General features: G+C 40.6%; 1 protein-coding gene across 1 annotated transcript in view; it reads left to right on the top strand.

The window, feature by feature from the left end:
- Nucleotides 1-20021, top strand: part of LOC149289862 (cation-independent mannose-6-phosphate receptor-like) — an 88573-nt gene that overhangs the window by 25768 nt on the left and 42784 nt on the right. The window contains exons 5-17 of the mRNA XM_089490132.1: nt 8159-8321; nt 11401-11499; nt 12057-12155; nt 13013-13145; nt 14156-14276; nt 14776-14887; nt 14982-15144; nt 15822-15990; nt 16491-16594; nt 17025-17189; nt 17715-17846; nt 18885-19028; nt 19235-19372. Coding sequence (XP_089346258.1) covers nt 8159-8321; nt 11401-11499; nt 12057-12155; nt 13013-13145; nt 14156-14276; nt 14776-14887; nt 14982-15144; nt 15822-15990; nt 16491-16594; nt 17025-17189; nt 17715-17846; nt 18885-19028; nt 19235-19372 — 1742 coding nt within the window. The remainder of the gene's footprint in view (nt 1-8158; nt 8322-11400; nt 11500-12056; nt 12156-13012; nt 13146-14155; nt 14277-14775; nt 14888-14981; nt 15145-15821; nt 15991-16490; nt 16595-17024; nt 17190-17714; nt 17847-18884; nt 19029-19234; nt 19373-20021) is intronic.

Consider the following 20021-nt stretch of genomic DNA (forward strand, 5'->3'; position numbering starts at 1 on the left):
AACAAACACAATCACATGACCGAAGGCATACTTCATTCTGGAACCAGACGATGCCTTATAATTTTTAGCGCTTCCTGATTTTTTTCTTACTATGAAGACATATTTGGACTCATTGGAGTATGTTTTGGGAATATTTCTTGTTCTGGGAACATTTCTCTTATACCTTCTTTACGCCAGCAGTCTCTGGCTGTGTCTTGTCTGCTACTAAATATAGCATGTTGATAAATGACCTAACATCTCCAGAAAAGATTCAGTAAGAGGCCTGAGATCTTTCTATTCTTCTTCTTATTATCTTTTATTTATATAGCCCCGACAATTTACGCAGCCCTTCTTACAATAGGGCAGGGGCGACCTTGAGGTGCGGCCCGCGGGACCTCGAGGTGCGGCCCGCGGGACCTCGAGGTGCGGCCCGCGGGACCTCGAGGTGCGGCCCGCGGGACCTCGAGGTGCGGCCCGCGGGACCTCGAGGTGCGGCCCGCGGGACCTCGAGGTGCGGCCCGCGGGACCTCGAGGTGCGGCCCGCGGGACCTCGAGGTGCGGCCCGCGGGACCTCGAGGTGCGGCCCGCGTGAGATAGGCAGCCAGGATCACAAGAGCCCTGCTGCTTACTTGTGGGAGGGTCTATTCTCTGCTCCAGTCCCACCTCCTCTGTGGGGAGAACGAGGGAGGCCGCGCCCCCTGCTGAAGTCTGTGATCGGCATTGAGAGAGCTGTAGTGCAGGTAAGGGGGTGGGGAGGGTGTTTGAATGAGTATGTCTGATTGAGGGAATGAATCTGTGAATGAATGAATTTGTGTGTGTGTGTGATAGCATGGATGTGTAAGTGCTGGAACCTAGGCATGATGGGACTGTGATTGCTGTTAACAATCCCACTCCTATCATGCCAAGTCAGCCAGTACATGCTGAAACCTAGCTAGCTGCCCCCTTGTGTATTGATGCTGCCAGCAGTATGGGGTCTGCACTTGCAGCCACCCTGTACCAGCATGTACTGGCGGACTTGGGATGATAGGAGTGTGATTGCTAACAGCAATCTGCTAACAGCAATCACAGTCCCATCATGCCTAGGTTCCAGCATTTACTGGTTGCCTGGGTATAAAAAGAGTGTGTTTGCTGTTAGCAATCCCACTCCTATCATGCCAAGTCAGCCAGTACATGCTGAAACCTGGCTAGCTGCCTCCCTTGTGTATTGATGCTGCCAGCAGTATGGGGTCTGCACTTGCAGCCACCCTGTACCAGCATGTACTGGCTGACTTGGGATGATAGGAGTGTGATTGCTAACAGCTATCAGCAATCTGCTAACAGCAATCACAGTCCCATCATGCCTAGGTTCCAGCATTTACTGGTTGCCTGGGTATAAAAAGAGTGTGTTTGCCGTTAGCAATCACACTCCTATCATGCCAAGTCATATTGTTGCGTAGTTATGCTAAAAACTGTAAAGGCGACGGTTCTACTTGTTATCATATCTGGGAACTATCCTGTGTTTGATCCGGAGTCTCCTGGTGAAGCTCAACTTCTCCAGGTCTCTAGGTCACTTTCTTCTTTCCCTGGGCGGTGTTTGACCACGCCCACATGCTTATGTAAGACTGAGGCTAGCTCTGCCCCATATATAGCTAGCCTTGCCTCTACGTATGGCTAGTCCCACACCCTCATAATCCCCCCCAGAAGAATGAGTGAGAGTTCCAGGAAGCCTATCTTGTGTTGAGCCTGACCAGAATATATAGCAAAGATGGCATTTGGCTCTTTGCTATGTGATGAGTAGTGCATGTGCTCTTAGAACCCATAATTCTTCCTCCTTTTTTTTTTTTAAATGTTTTTTTAAATTCTGTCCATATTTTTTTTTTTACATACTATGTAAATATACTTCTGGACAATATAAAAATGACTGAATATTTGACGTACTAAAATGATCTGCCTAAATGTAGCTTAATCAATCATCCTTGTCCTATAGTTCGTTATATTAAAAAAACTAAAACGTGTTTGAACAGCTAAAAGGGAATGTTTTTTTTCCCTCAATTCAGAATCCATGCTAAAGACAACTACCATTGATTAATAAACCACTTTTATGTAAAGAATGATGTATTCATGAAAGACAGCGTTTGTTGTAGCCCGTTTAAGCTGTTTGTGTCATCTCCCCAAATACCTTTTATTGGAACATTTTAATTTGTATGTTCGTACTGTCTCTATTGCAAAGTGTTGACACACAAATCAGCCTTTTAGTGGGGTGTGTGCGAATGTGAGCTTGCTTGATAACTGCACCACAAAACTTGGTATCCTATATAAAACTAATCCACTTTGTTTCAGCTGTCCCTAATAAAACATAGCAAAATCTGACAGGTTAAGTCTTTTATCTTTCTCATGTACCCGTCCCAGCCATTCCCAGAAAAGCATTTTTATTATGCGCCACCAAATTTGCGCAACTATTTGGCTACCATGGACTATAAAGATTGTAAAGCTTTACCTAATGGTCTTAGTCTGTCAATTCTAGTTTTCTAATTTCAATGTATGTGCTCTAAGAAACACTGCACAAGTTTTTGGTGGTATATACATAAGATACAATAAACTTTTAATGAGAAGAATAAGAAGAATCTGTTTTTTTTTTTCTCTCTCTCTGTTTTTGCAGGTAAACAGTGAATTATTGTACGCCACACTGCTTGCTTTAACGTCTAGATTTCTTGTTTGTATGAATTCCAAAGAATTGACTATATATATATATATATATATATATATATATAATACTTTGTGTCTTATTGACATTACCAGTTATTTCTTTATGATGCAGGCTTATAACCTCTTTTAATATAGTGGTTGAAATACTACCTGTCAAATATGTGTTTTAAAGAGAAATAGGGAAGTGAAAAGATTGTACCCTATCTGTCTGTTGTTGCACAAGGACATTATATGTTTTGCAAGGTTGCCTCCGTTACTGTTTGTGACTTTTTTATGCTGCAGCATAATTCTTCTCCATTTCTAGTTAAATGTTTATTGGAATCCATGTTGCGTGAGTGAGTAAAATAGCTATATATTGTTGGACAGCTATTGGTTGTTTGCCGACAAAAGAATGCCTGTATCAATTTGTATGGAGCAAATTGTAGCGGCAAAATAGACTCCAACATGTGTTAAAAACTTTAAAATAAGAAACAAAACATAAACCACAGCTTCCTGCCTCCTAGGTTGTCTAACAATTCTGGCCACAGGGGAAGCGGCCAATCAGTGGCTCCTGTAAAAAAATAAAAACAAAAAAACAAACAAAAAAAGAGAATGTAGCTTCAATCTAAGTAAAGCAACAATGTGTTTGCTTCACTGCTGCTTCAAATGTCACTGAGTTGTAAAAAAAAATCTACTACTCCAAAGGAATCATCTTCTTTCAGGCTGTGGCACTGCAGGGGTTAAGCATTGAGCAGGATGCAAACCCCTTTGTTATTTAATGGTATTTTCTTACCAATTAACACAAATCAGGGGCATTTTATGGGAATTCAGATGCCATTTGCTAAAGACTGTAATGACTTAAGGAGAAGAAAATAGGAAAATGATTCAGATCAGCGGTTGCTGTGCGGATTACATAAGTATTCTGTAAGCCATGTGAAAGAACACATTGCCATGGTACCGGCAACTTGAGTATTTATAATTAACGCTTCATTATCGAGTCAAGAAATGCCGGTTGCTTTGGTTAACGCATTATGGCTAAATTGGTTTCACTTCAATAGTGTTTCTTCTATCACAGAGGTCGTGTGACTCTAGAAAAAGTCATTTTAGGGTTAGTAATCAGACTTATCTTGTCCATATACATTGCCAGATGCTACTTTTCTATATTCTTCTCAGAAAGATAAAGAATAACAATAGATATTTGACTACTAACTCTTATTTTTACACGCTATATAAATGTAATGGAATTTACGCATTAAAAAGTCTATACATATATAGATATATACATCTATACATATATTTATCTTTATAATTTTATAACAATGTAATGTGACTATACATTAGTAGAGTATATAGGTGTACCATAAGGTATACAGTATTCCTTATGGTACACCTCTTAAGGTCTACTAGTGCAAAAGAATAACCAATCCACCCATCGCACAATGACGGAACGACAAAGACAATACAATAAAGATGCTCTGACATATTACTCTAGAGGGAGAAGGAATAGTAGTATGTTTCTTTGTGAAATAATGATACTGTATGTAAGTTCATTTTGTTAAGCTAAACCTTAATAAGGAGGCAACTCATAGGGATACCAGACCCTTTATAGGAACTTGCAAGGAAGTGCTTTGGAATCCTACTTAACACCCTGCTTTATTAACTATAAGACTTCTGAAATATGAGAAATACACACTATTAAATTCACAGCTAGTAATGCTGTTTCTACTGTTGGTGTAATTAAATTCACAGCATGTTAAGGGTGATAATTCAATGCAAAAGGAAAAAAAACACCTTTCCCACGCAATGCATTTTTTATTTAGATGTTTTAGGGCTCAATTCTGTGACCCATCTAACAGATGGTATAAAGTAAGAATGCTTTTCAAAAATAGACACCCTATTTTTATCATTTAACAAACTGTAAAGTAAGTGAAGAGAAGAAAAATGTAAAATCAAATCAATATTTGGTGTGGCCATCCTTTGCCTTCTAAAGAAAACATCAATTCTTCTAGGTACACTTACACAAAGACAGGTGTTTTGTAGGTATATAGTTAGGGGTATGATTAAACAATAAAATCAAACAGGTGCTATTGATCATCAATTTAATATGTAGTTTGTAACACAATCATTAGCAGAAAAAGCTGTGAAGGAGGAATAAAACTGGGGAGGAACAGCCAAACTCACTAGGTGAGGTTACTGAAGTTACTGAAGACAGTTTAATGTCAAGTTATACGCCATGAGAAAACAACAAGGCTTTACTGCGTCTCTTTGAGGCAGAAATACAAGGCAAACAGACACATCACGCTTACTTCCCTAAACAATCGAAAGATGTCCAGCTCAGCATTGGCAGAAGACAGTGAGACCCTGGTATACCCATCTACTCTCCAGAGATGTCTGGTTGGAAGTGGTCATCATGGAAGATTGGTGACCAAAAAAAGCCCTACCTCCGACTTGGCCAAGCAACTCAACTAATTAGGAAAACACAGGAACTGGGGTGTCCTTATTGTTTTCAAGTAGCCAATCACTGTTGCTAAAATGGGATTATGGAGGGGGTTGTTGTACTTTAATTTTTAATGCATATTAAAGTACTTTTAACATGTGTTTTTTTGCTGGTTCATCAGCATAGGTCACTAGACTGGCTTTACCTGTTATCTGAGCTATACTACTATTTTTTTAATGTTTGTGTTTAAAACTTGTTTTACTACTTTGCTGAACTTTGAAGTTGCTTTTTGTGTCATGGAAACACCTGCACTTTTAAAAACAAAGTCCTAGCAATTGTATAGCACGCTAAAGCATATATTGCATATAACTGAATTATATATTTGTGTGTGTGTGTATATATATAATCTTATCAATGCAAGAAAAAGTTTGATAGATAAAGAAGGTTGATAGAGAAAACCAAAACTGATTACAGAGAACGGGCAAATTATTTGTTTGCTCAGATCGGAGATCCAATAAACCTCTGAACACAAAGGTTTACTAGCTATTGTGTGTGCTATGTATACACCGTAGATACGTGGAGCTTGTCTGAGTAGCAATGCTGCCTCATTTTATTGCATTGTACAAAAGAACTGCTCGTTTAGGATTGGGCTGACCAAGGGTAACATGAATTGTTACCCTAAAGGGAGACATTTAGCCCAACACTTAAAATAGGAGATGACATTGTTTTAAATACCTGAAACTTAATCTGTCTAAATGGAATTTATCTCCACTCCAGTATCTGAATTATCTGTCTCCTTTAACAACAGGACTATCTCTCCAATTAACCTGATGCCTTGGGGTTATCGTCAACTGAAACCTCTTTCATCCTTCTCTAGAGCCTCTTCTCTTGTATCTACCCATTGCTCATCAAATCGCAAAACACACTTCTTCAGGGAAGCATACTATTTTTGCAGCTAGATTTTATCGGCCTCTAATACAAGACCCCACACTATCTCTCCCCTTTCTCCATACATTATGTTTCTCCTCATTCCATTCCCTCTCGAGTGCAAGCTTGGAAGCAGGACCCTCTAGCCAATCTGTCAATTCTAGTATTGTAAAAAGCACTGTGTACATTGTTGGTGCTATTTAACTCAAATAGGTCTGACTATGAGACTAAGATCCAGATCCCCCGCAGCGATGCAGGGGACCTGGATCCTCCTGTGTTATGCCCACCCCCAATTTACCGGTGCATCCGAGTACCCGGTGCTTAGTCCGGGCAGCGTGTAGAGCTCTATCGCACCGGTAAGTTTGGAGGAGGGAGTTTTAAACGGGGGGGCATAAGGCATTTCTGGAGGCAGAGTGGTCTGTGAAATGCCTTTTAACCCCCTTAATGCCACTCTGCCTCCAGAAATGCCTTTTAACCCTCTATATGCCACTCTGCCTCCTGAAATGTTTTATACCTCCCTATATGCCACTCTGCCCCATAATATGCCTTTTAACCCCCTAAATGCCAGAGTGGCATATAGGGGTATAAGGCAATTCTGGAGGAAGAGTGGCACATAGGGGTCAAAAGGCATATCATGGGGCACAGTGGCATTTAGAGGGTTAAAAAGCGTATCATGGGGCACAGTGGCATATAGCGGGTATAAGGCATTTCTGGGGCAGAGTGGCAAGCCTGGGGGCAGATGTGCATAACTGGGGGGGCAGGTTGTGAAAAAAGGAAATAAAATAGGAAAAAACCAAAATATTTTTTCTCAATCATAGCTTTTATTAACAAACAATTGTTCACATAGTTTACATGAATTAACATTTACTGGTAAAACTTTTTTTCCTATAGGGTCGTCTTATATTCAGGCTTTTTCTTTTTTTCCTAAATTAATATTCAGATTTTGGGGGGTCGTCTTATATTCGAGCAAATACGGTAATAAAATACAATGGATATACGCATTTTTTATGCAGATCCTCTATAATTATAAGCTATTATTCCCTATGAGCGTAATGCGACTTTTATTATGTCCTTTTTTTAGTACGGTCCATTGATGTTTTTCGATAAGGACATGCCTAAGCGGGGGTGCAGAATACGGATAGCTTATTGAGCTGCTTATGTAATACGTTTGGAGAAGACTCTGATGTTAATGCGGCTGGACCCCATTATACAAGGGGCGGCAAAATTAGTTTTTACCTAGGGTGACAAAATTCCTTCCACAAGCCCTGTTAATTGTTTAGATGACATATAATGCAACGTTTAGTATTTCAAAAGTCTACTTGTGACTTTTTGAGATGTTATGATTGAATATAGGCCGCACTTTTTCCCCCCACTTTAAGTCTTTAAAGTGGGGGTGCGGCCTATATTCGGGGTCTATCGCCCGACGCCCGGGACATGCAGTTTTGGGTGCCGGGCAGGCAGCAGGGTTAGGATACAGATCCCCCGCAGGGTGCAGGGGACCCGTATCCTACTCTCTGATACGCTCAGACAGCCTCCCCTGCCAGCACTTCCCACGGGGGGAGTACCGGCACGGGAGATTGTTTAAGCGCATCGTGCAGACGTTCACCGGCAGCGTGGCAGCATATCTCGGGGAGGGAGGAGGAGGACAGTGGCAGCATATCTCGGGGGGGGGGGGAGGACAGTGGCAGCATATCTTGGGGGGGACAGTGGCAGCATATCTTGGGGGGACAGAGTGGCAGCATATCTCGGGTGGGGGAGAGTGGCAGCATATCTCGGGGGGGGGGGGAGACAGAGTGGCAGCATGTCTATTAAAAAAAAAATTTCTTTAAAAAAAGCACCAAACTAAAAAGGTGCGGCCTTTATACGGGGGCGGCATATATCCGAGCCAATACGGTCATTTTCATTATATTTGTACTGTCACTCTGGCCACCTCTTGGTTTTTTTTGTAACCTGTTGCATTAGTTATAATGAGCATGCCATCAGTGATTTGTTACACATGACATCATTCTTTACCAAAACCTTCTTATTCTTTTATGAAAAACATCTTATTTTGCATTTTTGTCATGTATGTTGTCAGGGAAATAAAAATGTTACTTTGTGCCTGTAATGAAATTAACGGATATCTTCCTTTTCCTCTGTCATTTTTGACAGGTACACTTGGGAGGCGATTGATACAAAAGAACATGTTCACTATCGAATTAATGTGTGTGGCAATCTGCCTGCAGAACACTGTGGAGGCAGCCCGGCTGCTGTTTGCGCTCACAATATTGGCAAAAACACCTTTGAGATAGTTGGTAAGTCCTCAATTAATCAAGTTATTTCAAAAAGTGTTATGTTTTAGCAGGTATGTCAACCTGTGAATGTTACCATCCTGTACACTAAATAAACCCATGCAATGGTGTTTACAGATTAAAATGAGCAATCTCATTTTCTGATTGCCATATTTGGAGTCGGGAAGGAATTTTCCCCCTGGTATGGGGCAATTGGCATCTGCTTCATAAGGGTTTTTTGCCTTCCTCTGGATCAACACAGTAGGGACACAATATGTATATAGGTTGAACTTGATGGACTTTGGTCTTTTTTCAACCTTATGAACTATGTTACTATGTTACTATGTAATCTATATATACGCTATATGGGCAAAAGTATTGAGACATACCTCTTAAATATTCAGGTGTTTCAATCAGACCCATTGCAACATCCGAACAAAATTAAGCACCTAGCCATGCAGTGTGCATTTACAAACATTTGTGAGAATTAACCCCTTCAATCCTAATTTATATAGATTTTCCATACTTTCCCAGCACCAGGGAGCATACTATAAGGTGTACATTGGCTTAACGGGTTTGGGGGTTGTGAACGGGGACAGGAGGATTATACTGGCTAGATGTTATGCTAGGGCAATGGGATATAGGGTTTTTCAATTTTTTTTTTACATTTTTTTTTTTATATATATATTTTTTTTTTTAAAAATATATATATTTTTTTTACACAAAAATGGTTAGAGGTCCTCTTAGGGACCTCCTGAACATGCCAGTGATGTCACAATGACATCAGCTCACATTATTATTTTTTATTATTATTTATATTATTATTTTAATGATTTTTTTTATTATATTTTAAATGAATTAACAGGGTTTTTTTTCTGCTTCTCCGTTTCAGGATGGGAGGGGGGGTGAGAGACATGGTTTCTCACTCCCCTCCCCGCGATCCCCCTGCACCGATCACACTGTGATCTCTATGCAGGTCCTCACAGACGTGCATAGAGATCGCAGCGTCTGTGCCTCATCGGAGGAGAGGATATCTCGCAGTTTGAAATGTAACAGCTTTCCATCTTTCAGTTTTTTATTGTTAATGCCATCCTGTGAATGACCGCAACGTCATTTACAGGATGGCACTTGTGGTTCTTCTTCGGAGCAATCACAAGGCTATCGGGGTAGGGGGGTTGTGTTGCTACATGCCTCAATATAGAGGCATGTCAGCAACACAGTTTATGCTTAGGAAGCGATTCTGATCGCTTCCTAAACTGTTTTAGCCCGCGATCTTTGATGATCGGTGCGGTGACGGCCATTTTTCTTCCGGGGAGGCTTCCGTGGATGCTGCAAAGCCACCGATCGCGGCGAAAAAATGGGAGGTGCAGCTATTTCACGGCAGCCCGTACATGTACGTGGATTGTCGTTAAGGGGATAATTGCCGCTGTCTCTGTAAGGTAACATTACATCTAAGCCTATGAACTTCTAGTTTTAGATTATTTTCTTACATTTCTACTCTGAAATAAACTATACAATTAGGAGCAGACTTCTTAATTTCCTGTTTTCGGGAGTCTTCATTCATTCCATAAAGTTATACCGTATTTGCTCGATTATAAGACGAGGTTTTTTTCAGAGCAAATGCTCTGAAAAATACCCCTCGTCTTCTAATCGGGGTCGTCTTCTAATCAGACCTCAAATAGCACCGCTGCAGGGGACCTGGATCCATCATACACACACTTACCGGTGCTTCCTGCTGTATTGCCGGGGCAGCGGGTTGACGTCTAGACAACGTCCACTGCAGCCGGAAGGAGGTGTGGCTAGCAGCGGGGGTTGTCTGCGTCCGTCGCGCAAACCTTCCCCGACTGTCAGAGATCAGAGTTCCCCGCACCGGTGCGGGGAACTCTGATCTCTGACAGCCGGGGAAAGTATACGCGACGGACGGATACAAACCCCCGCTGCCAACTCCACCTCCTTCCGGCTGCAGCAGAAGGCGACGTCAACCCGCTGCCCCGGCTGGAAGCACCGGTAAGAGAGGGCTGAGAGGGGAGGGGAGGGGAGAGTGTGTGTGTGTGTGTGTGTTAGTTAAATGGGGGTATAGGGTGTGTGTGTGTGTGTGTGTGTGTGTTAAATGGGGGCATAGGGCATTTCTGGAGTGGCGTTAAGGGGGCATTTAATAGAGCACTCTGCCTCCTGAAATGCCTTATACACCTATATGCCACTCTGCCCCATAATATGCATTTTAACCCCCTAAATGCCAGAGTGGCATATAGGGGTATAAGGCATTTCTGGAGGCAGAGTGTTCTATACAATGCCTTTTAACTCCCTTAATGCCACTCTGCCTCCTGAAATGCCTTATACCTCCCTATATGCCACTCTGCCCCATAATATGCATTTTAACCCCCTAAATGCCAGAATGGGATATAGGGGTATAAGGCATTTCTGGAGGCAGAGTGGCATATAGGGGTATAAGGCATTTCTGGAGGCAGAGTGGCACATAGGGGGTCAAAAGGCATACCATGGGGCACAGTGGCATATAGAGGGTTAAAAGGCATATCATGGGCCACAGTGCCATATTGGAGTGGCAAGCCTGGGGGCAGATGTGCGTAACTGGGGGACAGGTTGGAAAATACAAGAAATAAAAACAAAAAAAATATTTTTCTCAATCATAGCTTTTATAAAAAAAAATAGTTTACATGAATTAACATTTACTGGTAAAACTTTTTTCCTTTAGGGTCGTCTTATATTCAGGCTTTTTCTTTTTTTCCTAAGTTAATATTCAGATTTTGGGGGGTCGTCTTATAATCAGGGTCGTCTTATAATCGAGCAAATACGGTATATCCCCAGTTAAGTTGCTGGTTATTGTTGATTGGTTCAGGCATCCTTTCTAAGGTAAGGGCAAGGAGAATAGAGACATTGGGCAGAGGAAATTGAATAGATAATGCTGGATATGCCACATTGAGACATTACATTTATTTTTCAAGGTAAAATTACCAAAATATGTCTTAAACACAAGAAAGCAATGCCAAGTAATGTTTTATAGAAATGTAACATTGTTTTTGCTGACTGTGCATATTTATTCCCCCATTATATGTATGTATGATACAAAATATATTTTGTTTTACAGGCGAGTCACCTGCACAGGTTACAAATAACCTCATTGTGTTTAACACGACTCGACAATGTTCACTCGCTTCTCATCATATTCAAAGCAGCATCAATTTAATCTGTGGGAAAACATTGGTGAGTTCTCAACAGTATCGCACTATTTTCAAGTAAGGGTTTAGGCAGCACAGGTAGCTAGCTGGATGCCATACGGTTTTCTAAACTGGATATGTTTTCAGAGAATAACATATTTTTATGTATAGTTTTAAAAATGTGGGTTTTTTTTATATGGCTTTAAATAAAAGTTTAAAAGTCATGTATATCAAATGTATGGATGTGTTTCTATACATAAAACCAATGTGTTCTCTTCACTTGTTATTTTACACAGAAGGAAAACATGTTTGCTTTGTGTGTAGCTATAGTGTGCCCATTTGTGTATAGGCAGGAAACACAACCAAAATGAGGATCGTAAGAAATTAGATTTACTTTTTTCAGATTTTTTTCAAAAGCCAGAAATAACTGACCAAAATAAAATGCCACGTTATCTTCCTTGATACTTGTTTATTTGATGTAAGTAGATGTTCTTCCCTCTTATTTCTTATAACTTTGCATTAATCTTCTTAAAAAAGCCAGGATCAGGAAATTTGTTGAAACTAGATGTATATTTATTCTGTACTGACTGTTTTGCGTTACAGGGTACGCCTGAATTTGTGACCTCTGAAGAATGTGTGATTTACTTTGAGTGGCGAACCTTTGTTGCCTGCAAGAAGGACATATTTAAACCAGCTAAAGAGGTGTGTACGTTTATTTGATTAATTTTAATGTTAGTGGCTAGAGAGCTAGGTGGTTAGAGAGCTTTGCTATCTATATATGAGCATTAAACACAGATTCATGGGAATTTTAGTCCAGTAATGGCTCTGGGTCTGCATACACCCACCAACCAGCCCTGATGTAGGATAAGACACTGCTGCTAGGGTGGGATCTTTGTCTTCTGGAGGCTACCATTTATATCGTTCATGTGTTTTTGTGTTTCTGGTTTTTTGGTTTTTTTTCAGTTCCATGATGATACACAATACTGAGTCTGTTCTGCCATAGACTTTTATTAGTTAGACTTGGTGGGTGAATAAGACCAAGTCCCTCTACTGTTTACCATAAGGCAGTATGATAAAGAGTCAGGGTGTTCATCTAGTGGATTGTTCTACAATAACAGACATAGAACACATAAGAATAGCTAATAGCTTCCTGAAACCATTATATTATCCCAAAACTAGAACTGTTAAGTGTAAAATCATGGTTATTTCTAAAGCTGCACATTTTATTTATTTTTTTATCACTTGAAATTTATTGAGATCAGACATAAAAGAGAACACACATAGTATCCGTACATCCGAGAAGCGAACAGAAAAAAGAAAAAATAACATATATGAAGCTGCACATTTTTGTACACTCTCGTTGGTCGTATCATTGGTAATTTCAATATAACTCTTTTCACGTATGTGGCTTTCTTTTAAGCCCTTGGGTTATCTTGATTCGCACCAAAGAAGTGGAACGGCATTATAAACACTGGACAAATGTGTAAAAGGTTATTTGTTAAGAAGAATTGTTAGTTTAGAATAATTGCTCTGACAACTGCGTCTGTGTTTTTGGTTAGGTGCCCTGCTATACTTTTGATGAAGACTTTAAGAAACACGATCTAAATCCGTTGATTAAGGTTTCTGGTGTATATCGTGTCGACGACTGGGACAGTGATGCTGACCTGTATATAAATATCTGTCGAACAATTGGTAAGTACCTTGGTGTAAGCCTGTTCGCTCAAGCTAACAATAAAATGTGTGGCACTAAGTTTGTGTTTAAATGCAGGCTTGTACGAATTTTTAAAATAAGACACAAGGAGTTTGACTGCCCATCTAGTCAGCCCATTTTACCTGCTTTAAAAACTCAGACCTTAATCCGTCCTTGGTCTGCTCTTTTATTCAGGATAGCTTGATGTCTATCCAGTCCATGTTTAATTTCCCTCACTGTAGTCTATACAATTTGCCGTGAGGCCATTTATGTATCGCATTCTTAGTAAAGTAAAACTGCCTTACATTACATCTAAGCATCTGGCCCTCTAGCTTTAGGCTAGGGCCTCTTGTTCTAATATTTCGACTTTAATTTTTAGGAGCCACAAAGGAATATGTCCATAGCGATTGTTATAAAGTAGGTTAGATTAGGTTACCGTTTTAGGAGTTTGATGTTGAGTATCATTTTTTCCCGTGCGGACAAGAGAAGACTTGATGATTAAAATTTCAGAATAATCACTCTGCAATGGAAAAATAAACCCAAGTCATCCCCTTAATAATCGAAGTAGCACTGTAATGTGGTGGACAAATAACAAGTAGCATCACGTGGCCAAGAGTCTGCTTTTTATGGAGCTTTGTAGCCCGTAGACTTGTGATTTTGTTTGCCCTGCAAATCAGACGATAGGTTAAGGCAGCATTGAATAAGTTGCTGTGTATATTTCACTGGTGTACACGTTTATTATTTTTCTAAAGTTATGGGGGGGGGGAATTTACCATCTTGCAAGATGGTTTTATTTTGCTACTCCTGATCTTCCACTCAACCACATGGCAAACCAGGCATATTGAAGGTTATACATTGGATCACTTTTCCTCATTATGTCAGTGCCTTGTCATTGCTGCTGTAGACAGAGCCGATCGGTAAAGGTGCCGTCGGTATGAATAAGCTCTGTTTTGTCCTCATATTCAGAAGCCTTATAATTTAATGTATGCCCCAACATTTTGTTTCTTAACAGGTATGTCAAAGGGAGAAACCTCCTCTTGTCCTGCTGGAAGTGCTGCCTGTCTCATTAAGAATGGCAAGGCTTATGATGTTGGCCGACCCAAGGAGGCGCTTAAAGCAAATGTCAAAGACAGGTACCAGTTTGCCATGAATGTCAAATATTTAATTTGAGAATTTTTTATCACGCATGGTAGATTAAGATGTAATTTTGAAACTCCAATGATCAAATGTTAATTGAAGTGTTTAGTCGTACTAAATTGCATATTTCCCATATGATATCAGGGAAGGAAGTGTTGCATGTGAAACATTACTTGGAACCTAAAAGAATTTTGATACTCGCTCATTTTCCTGTTTTAGGTCTAATAGTCAGTGGTTGTATAGTTAAAAATATGGACTCATGATGTTATAGCTTTTTTGTTTCAAACTGCATATGATTATTATGTTTGATTATGGGTTTTCTAAATTAAAAGTGTCCTCCAGTAAACTGGACAATTCTGTACCACTGCCGGACATAATGGAGATGCTGCTGAGGAGACGGGGATTATCCGTAGTAATCTGACTTGTTCAGTCAGTGAGTTCTGTATGGTTTTTTTTTTTTCAATGCACATGTATTTTCTTTATTTCTCTACCTAGACTTATTCTACATTATGTTACCGAAGACACTGATTTAAGCAAACCAGATTTTTGTAACGGCCACCAGCCTGCTGTAGCCATAACGTTTATCTGTCCTTCAGATCGTACAGAGGTAAGTTTAGCATTCCACTTTATTCTTGTGTACCCTAATCCGAGATGCCTGTGTTTAGCATGATAGCCTTTGTGTGCTTATTTCATCATTTTAGAAGACAGGCCCAAGGTTGACTGCAAACACCAACTGCCGCTATGAGGTTGAATGGATAACAGAGTACGCGTGTCACCGAGATTACCTGGAAAGCAATAGCTGTACGCTTACAAGCACACTCCGCAATATTTCTATTGACTTGTCCCCACTCAAACAGAAAGCAGGTAAATATCCACATTTTCAGGGTGGGGTTGTATTGGTTGAAAATAGTTAGGTTTTGGTTGTTCCCATATCAAAAAACATATATACATGGCCTGGTCCCTCTCTCTACACTTTTTTCAATAGAATTTTAGTTGCGTAAACATTTAGCTGCTGGAACAGATCTGCCACTACTTCCAAATATATATAGTTTTACAGAAAATGCTGGTGTGTGTGTGTGTGTGTGTATCCGTATCTCTCTTCTCCCCCCCCCCTCCCCCCCTCTCTCTCTCTCTCTTTCCCCCTCTCTCTCTCTCTTTCCCCCCTCTCTCTCTCTTCCACCCCCTCTCTCTCTCTTCCACCCCCTCTCTCTCTCTTTCCCCCCCTCTCTCTCTTTCCCCCCCCTCTCTCTCTCTTTCCCCCTCTCTCTCTCTTTCCCCCCCTCTCTCTCTCTTTCCCCCCCCTCTCTCTCTCTTTCCCCCCCTCTCTCTCTTTCCCCCCCCTCTCTCTCTTTCCCCCCCTCTCTCTCTCTTCCCCCCCTCTCTCTCTTTCCCCCCCTCTCTCTTTCCCCCTCTGTCTCTTCCCCCCTCTATATAATATATATATATTTATATTATTGACAGTTCCTCTTTTAAGCTCCAGAAGCCAAAAACCCTCAATATTCTGATTGTTTAAAACAATGCAATCTTTTTCCACCTGGCAGGAGATGTCTCTTCATACTCTGCCAAAGATTCGAGTGGTGAATACATGTATTACCTGAACGTGTGTGGTGAGACAAAGGCTGGTGCTTGTGAAGGGGATGGTGTTGCTTCCTGCCAAGTCAAAAGTAACAGCAAGAAGGCAGCAGGTTCATACAAGAATCAGACCCTCAGGTACGTTTCTATGCTGTCAAATATGCCATTTTATATATGACACTACTTCTAGTGAACAATGTATTGAAGAAACAAATACAGTACATTTCACATGACTTCTGGCTTTATTTATAATAACGTCCCTTAAGACTAATATTTACACCTTCTGTCTGTCATGCCAGACATTTTTTTTTATGTCTTATACATTTAATGCAAATAGGGTTGTTTTGGGAATCCTGTGTTTGTGAGGTGAGCTGTTGAGAGGATCTAACACTTCTTTTACTAATAGAGATTCTGTATTGCAAAGCCAAAAGTGAGATATGGCTACAATAATTAAACACAACACTTGCCCCAAGTATGAAGTTGCCACCTCTACTGGGGAAGAAATGCACTGTTGTGGCTTCAATATAACTGGTATTGGCATGTTTTGCTTTGTTAAGCTTGACATTGGTAGCTGTTGTAACATATGGTATAATACTGAAATGTAGGGCACAGTGGACATTCATTCTTCTCTGTTCCAGGTATTCAGATGGTGATCTTACGTTGACATATCCTGGTGGGCAAGCATGCAGCTCTGGTTTTCAGCGAATGACAATCATTAACTTTGAATGCAATGAAACGGCAGGTGAGAGACGTTTCCTCTTCCTCCTCGCTGCTTTGAGTTGGCTGTCGTTGGGATTGTTTCGCTTGTAAAAATAGAAGTGTTTTTATATCCTGTTTTGTGTAGAAAGCTCCTTTTTTAGGGTCCTGGTATACAATTAAAGTAACTACTATGACTTTGCACTACATTCCCTTTAAAAAATAGACTCCTAGTTCCTTGGTGTGGAAAGCTGTAGGGCTGGTGGCAGTATTGGACGCCACTTAGTTCAATCGTGCCACTAAGGCAGGCTGCGTATGTGTCACGGTTATAGAAAATTAGTTTAGAATAATGCTGTGATGACCAAATCCATAATATCAGTTACTCTGTTTGAATATGGATTTATATCTGCATGTGTTCAATAGCAATACAACCCTTTGTTGCAAATGACAAGTGTGTGTTTTTGTTACTTTTAAAGTGAATGAAGGAAAAGGTGTTCCAGAATTTGTTGCAGAAGTTGACTGTACCTATTTCTTCACTTGGGAGACCAAATATGCATGTGTTAAAGAAAAAGAAGACCTTATGTGCCAAGTCACAGACAACAAAAAACGATATGACCTTTCTGACTTAATACGCAACCCAGGTAAGCGGGTGTTATTCCCTTTACTCTGTAAACTGTGTTTGTGTACGGCTGTCAGTTTACATTGGGTTTTCAGATGCCATGAAACACATGTATAGCAATGTATATTCACTGACAGGCAGGGATTTAAGGACATCACATAAAGCTTCTGACGACATTGATTTCCCTGCCCTTTCAAAAGTTGTTAGCAATATATAAATTGTCTTTGAACGTATATAATTGTGTGTTAAGCTGCAGGAAAACTGCAGTTTGAAATTCTGACATACAGAATGTTGTAAACTTAATATAACCACAATGCACGTGTAGTGGGGAGAGAAACGTTCAGTGCTTGAATAAAATAGAGGGATGTATACAATAAAAGGATACACAGGGCATCCAGTTCTGGATCAGAATTTTTGTGTTGGTGCGTGGTAGTTTGGTTCGAAAATTGTGTGTTTTTGAGGCTGCTTTGATGCCTTTCCATGCCTTAGAACCACATTGTATTCTTGCTGCTGTTAAGTTGAGCTTGTCTGCTCATATCTGTTTTAGAATCTGTGACCGACAAAAACTGGGAAGCTGTTTCTGCAAGAAAAACCCACTTTTTCATCAATGTCTGTCACAATGTGTTACAGCAAGGGGATGCAGCTGGTTGCGAGGAAGATGCAGCCATATGTGCCGTAGGTAAGGATGAGTTTATATGGACTACAGCTTCCTCTTCTTGTGCAAGGATAAATTGTGCTTTAAGAACATAGTGTTTGCTAAAAGGATATGTGTTTAAATGTGGTTTTATTCATTTTATCATGCATGTTTAGTTATGCCAAATCTATCAGTACTTAAAGCCTTCTCATGCTCTGCATATTGTTTCTGGGTGAAACATTCAGCACAACAGGTCCCTCATTACATTACATTACATTACATTTATTTATAAAGCACCGGCCGATTCCGCAGCGCTGTTACATTCATTAGAGTCCCTCAGAGTTTAGTCCTGAACCCTGCTATTAGGGGTACAAGCATTGGGAGCACACAAACATAGAAGCCCCAGTGGAATTGCCGGCAGCAGCGGAGCCCACCGGCTGCCAGAGAGAATGACCCGGGTCCCCTGCAGCTCTGCGGCACATCCTCCTCTCTGGCAGCCGGTGAACGTTGCGCAATGTGCGCAGACAACCTCCGCTGTGCTGGCCAAAACTTCCGCTGGGGTTCTATGGTGGAACACCGGAAGGTCACGTCACACTGGTGCTCCATCGTAGAAGCCCCGGCGGAAGTGGAGGACAGTAGCATAGGATGTCTGTGCGCATCGCGCAGACGTCCACCGGCTGTCAGAGAGGAGGATCCGGGTCCCCTGCAGCGCTGCGGGGGGATCTGGATCTTAGTGTTATTAAATGCTCAGAAAAAACCCTCATCTTAAATTCGATAAAATCGATTCAACTAATCGATAATAAAATCTGTTGGCAACGATTTTCATTATCGATTATTATCTATTTTATCGATTTAGTTGTTGCAGCCCTAAAAAGTATTATTTAGAATATCTCCCAGTGACATTAAACTGTCCCTTAAATGAATAGACAACAAAAGAATAGTTGGAGAAAAAAATATCCTTAGGTTGATTAGACAGGCTAGACCATTTGTATCCAGATTAACTGGTCTTTCTTTTTGGCAAATGCTGGGTCTAATGCTTCCCTGGTACCCATTCTTTGCATGTTTTTCTTTTTTGTCATCTAGATTCTAAAGGGAAGAAAAATTTGGGGAAGTTTATGTCTCCCCCTAAGAAGGTTGGTGATCATATTCAGCTTGTATACACAGAAGGGTCTTCCTGCGGACAAAACAAAACGATTCAAACAAACATCGCGCTTGTGTGTCGTCCAGGTATTTCACATTGTTTTATATCTTATGGTGTACTACCCATATTAAGGGGCTGAACCCCAATCAAAAATTCTAGTCGCTTATGAAATAGAGCATGAAACTAAATAACTTCATTCCACAGCTTTACCTATGGTTCAGTGTGTTCAAGTTTCCATCTTAGGTCCTTTAGACATGATGTATGTTCTCAGTATTCTTCTGCTTGTTTTTAGGGGATCTGGAGAGTCCTCCTGTTCTCAAGGACACAGATCGAGACGGTTGTCTCTATGAATTTGAATGGCATACAGCTGCTGCTTGTGTTCTGTCCAAGGCAGAAGGAACTGATTGCAGAGTTTTTGACTCTCAAGCAGGTGAGGAATTTAATTTAGCTTTTTCTTTCATACCACTATACTAATGCTAGAACATATCTTTTAAAGTGAATATGTCCCAAGGTGTAAAAAAATCTGCTGGCACTCTATAAATAAAACGTAATGTGATCATTCTTCCACCAGCCCTACCTGGGAACTCTGTGCGTTTACCAAATCACTCTCCTCTTTCCCTGCGGCATAGGAGTGATGTTTAGCTGCGCCCACTCCACACCAAAGTTCCCTCTCATAGCCAACACATTTAATGCTATTTATTGCTAACCCTACCTTTGTGTATGGCTAGCCCTACCCCCGTTGCACAGCCACTCCATCGGCAGAGCCTTGGGAAGCCTACCATGTTTCGTTACGACCCAGGATTCAAGTCTCCAGCCATTGTTCAATTCACCCATGATGTATGCAGTTATCACACTTTCCTCTTTCTTATTACAAGAATTTCCGAGTTTTTTTTTTTTAATTTTACATTAAGATTTGAAAATTGCTGATTGGATCTTTTTAAGCTCTGATTCTTCACGATAATTAGTCATTCTGTGCTCCCACACATAAGTGCCTTTAGCTTATGATCAACTTTTTGTCCCACTTGTTTGTTTTTATTGTGGTTTATTGATATTATTTGATGACCCTTTTTTTTATTTTT

This window comes from Sceloporus occidentalis, unplaced genomic scaffold (genome assembly GCF_023333645.1).
Source record: "Sceloporus occidentalis isolate IW3139 unplaced genomic scaffold, rSceOcc1.0.p SCAF_42, whole genome shotgun sequence".
Taxonomy (NCBI): Eukaryota; Metazoa; Chordata; class Lepidosauria; order Squamata; family Phrynosomatidae; genus Sceloporus; species Sceloporus occidentalis.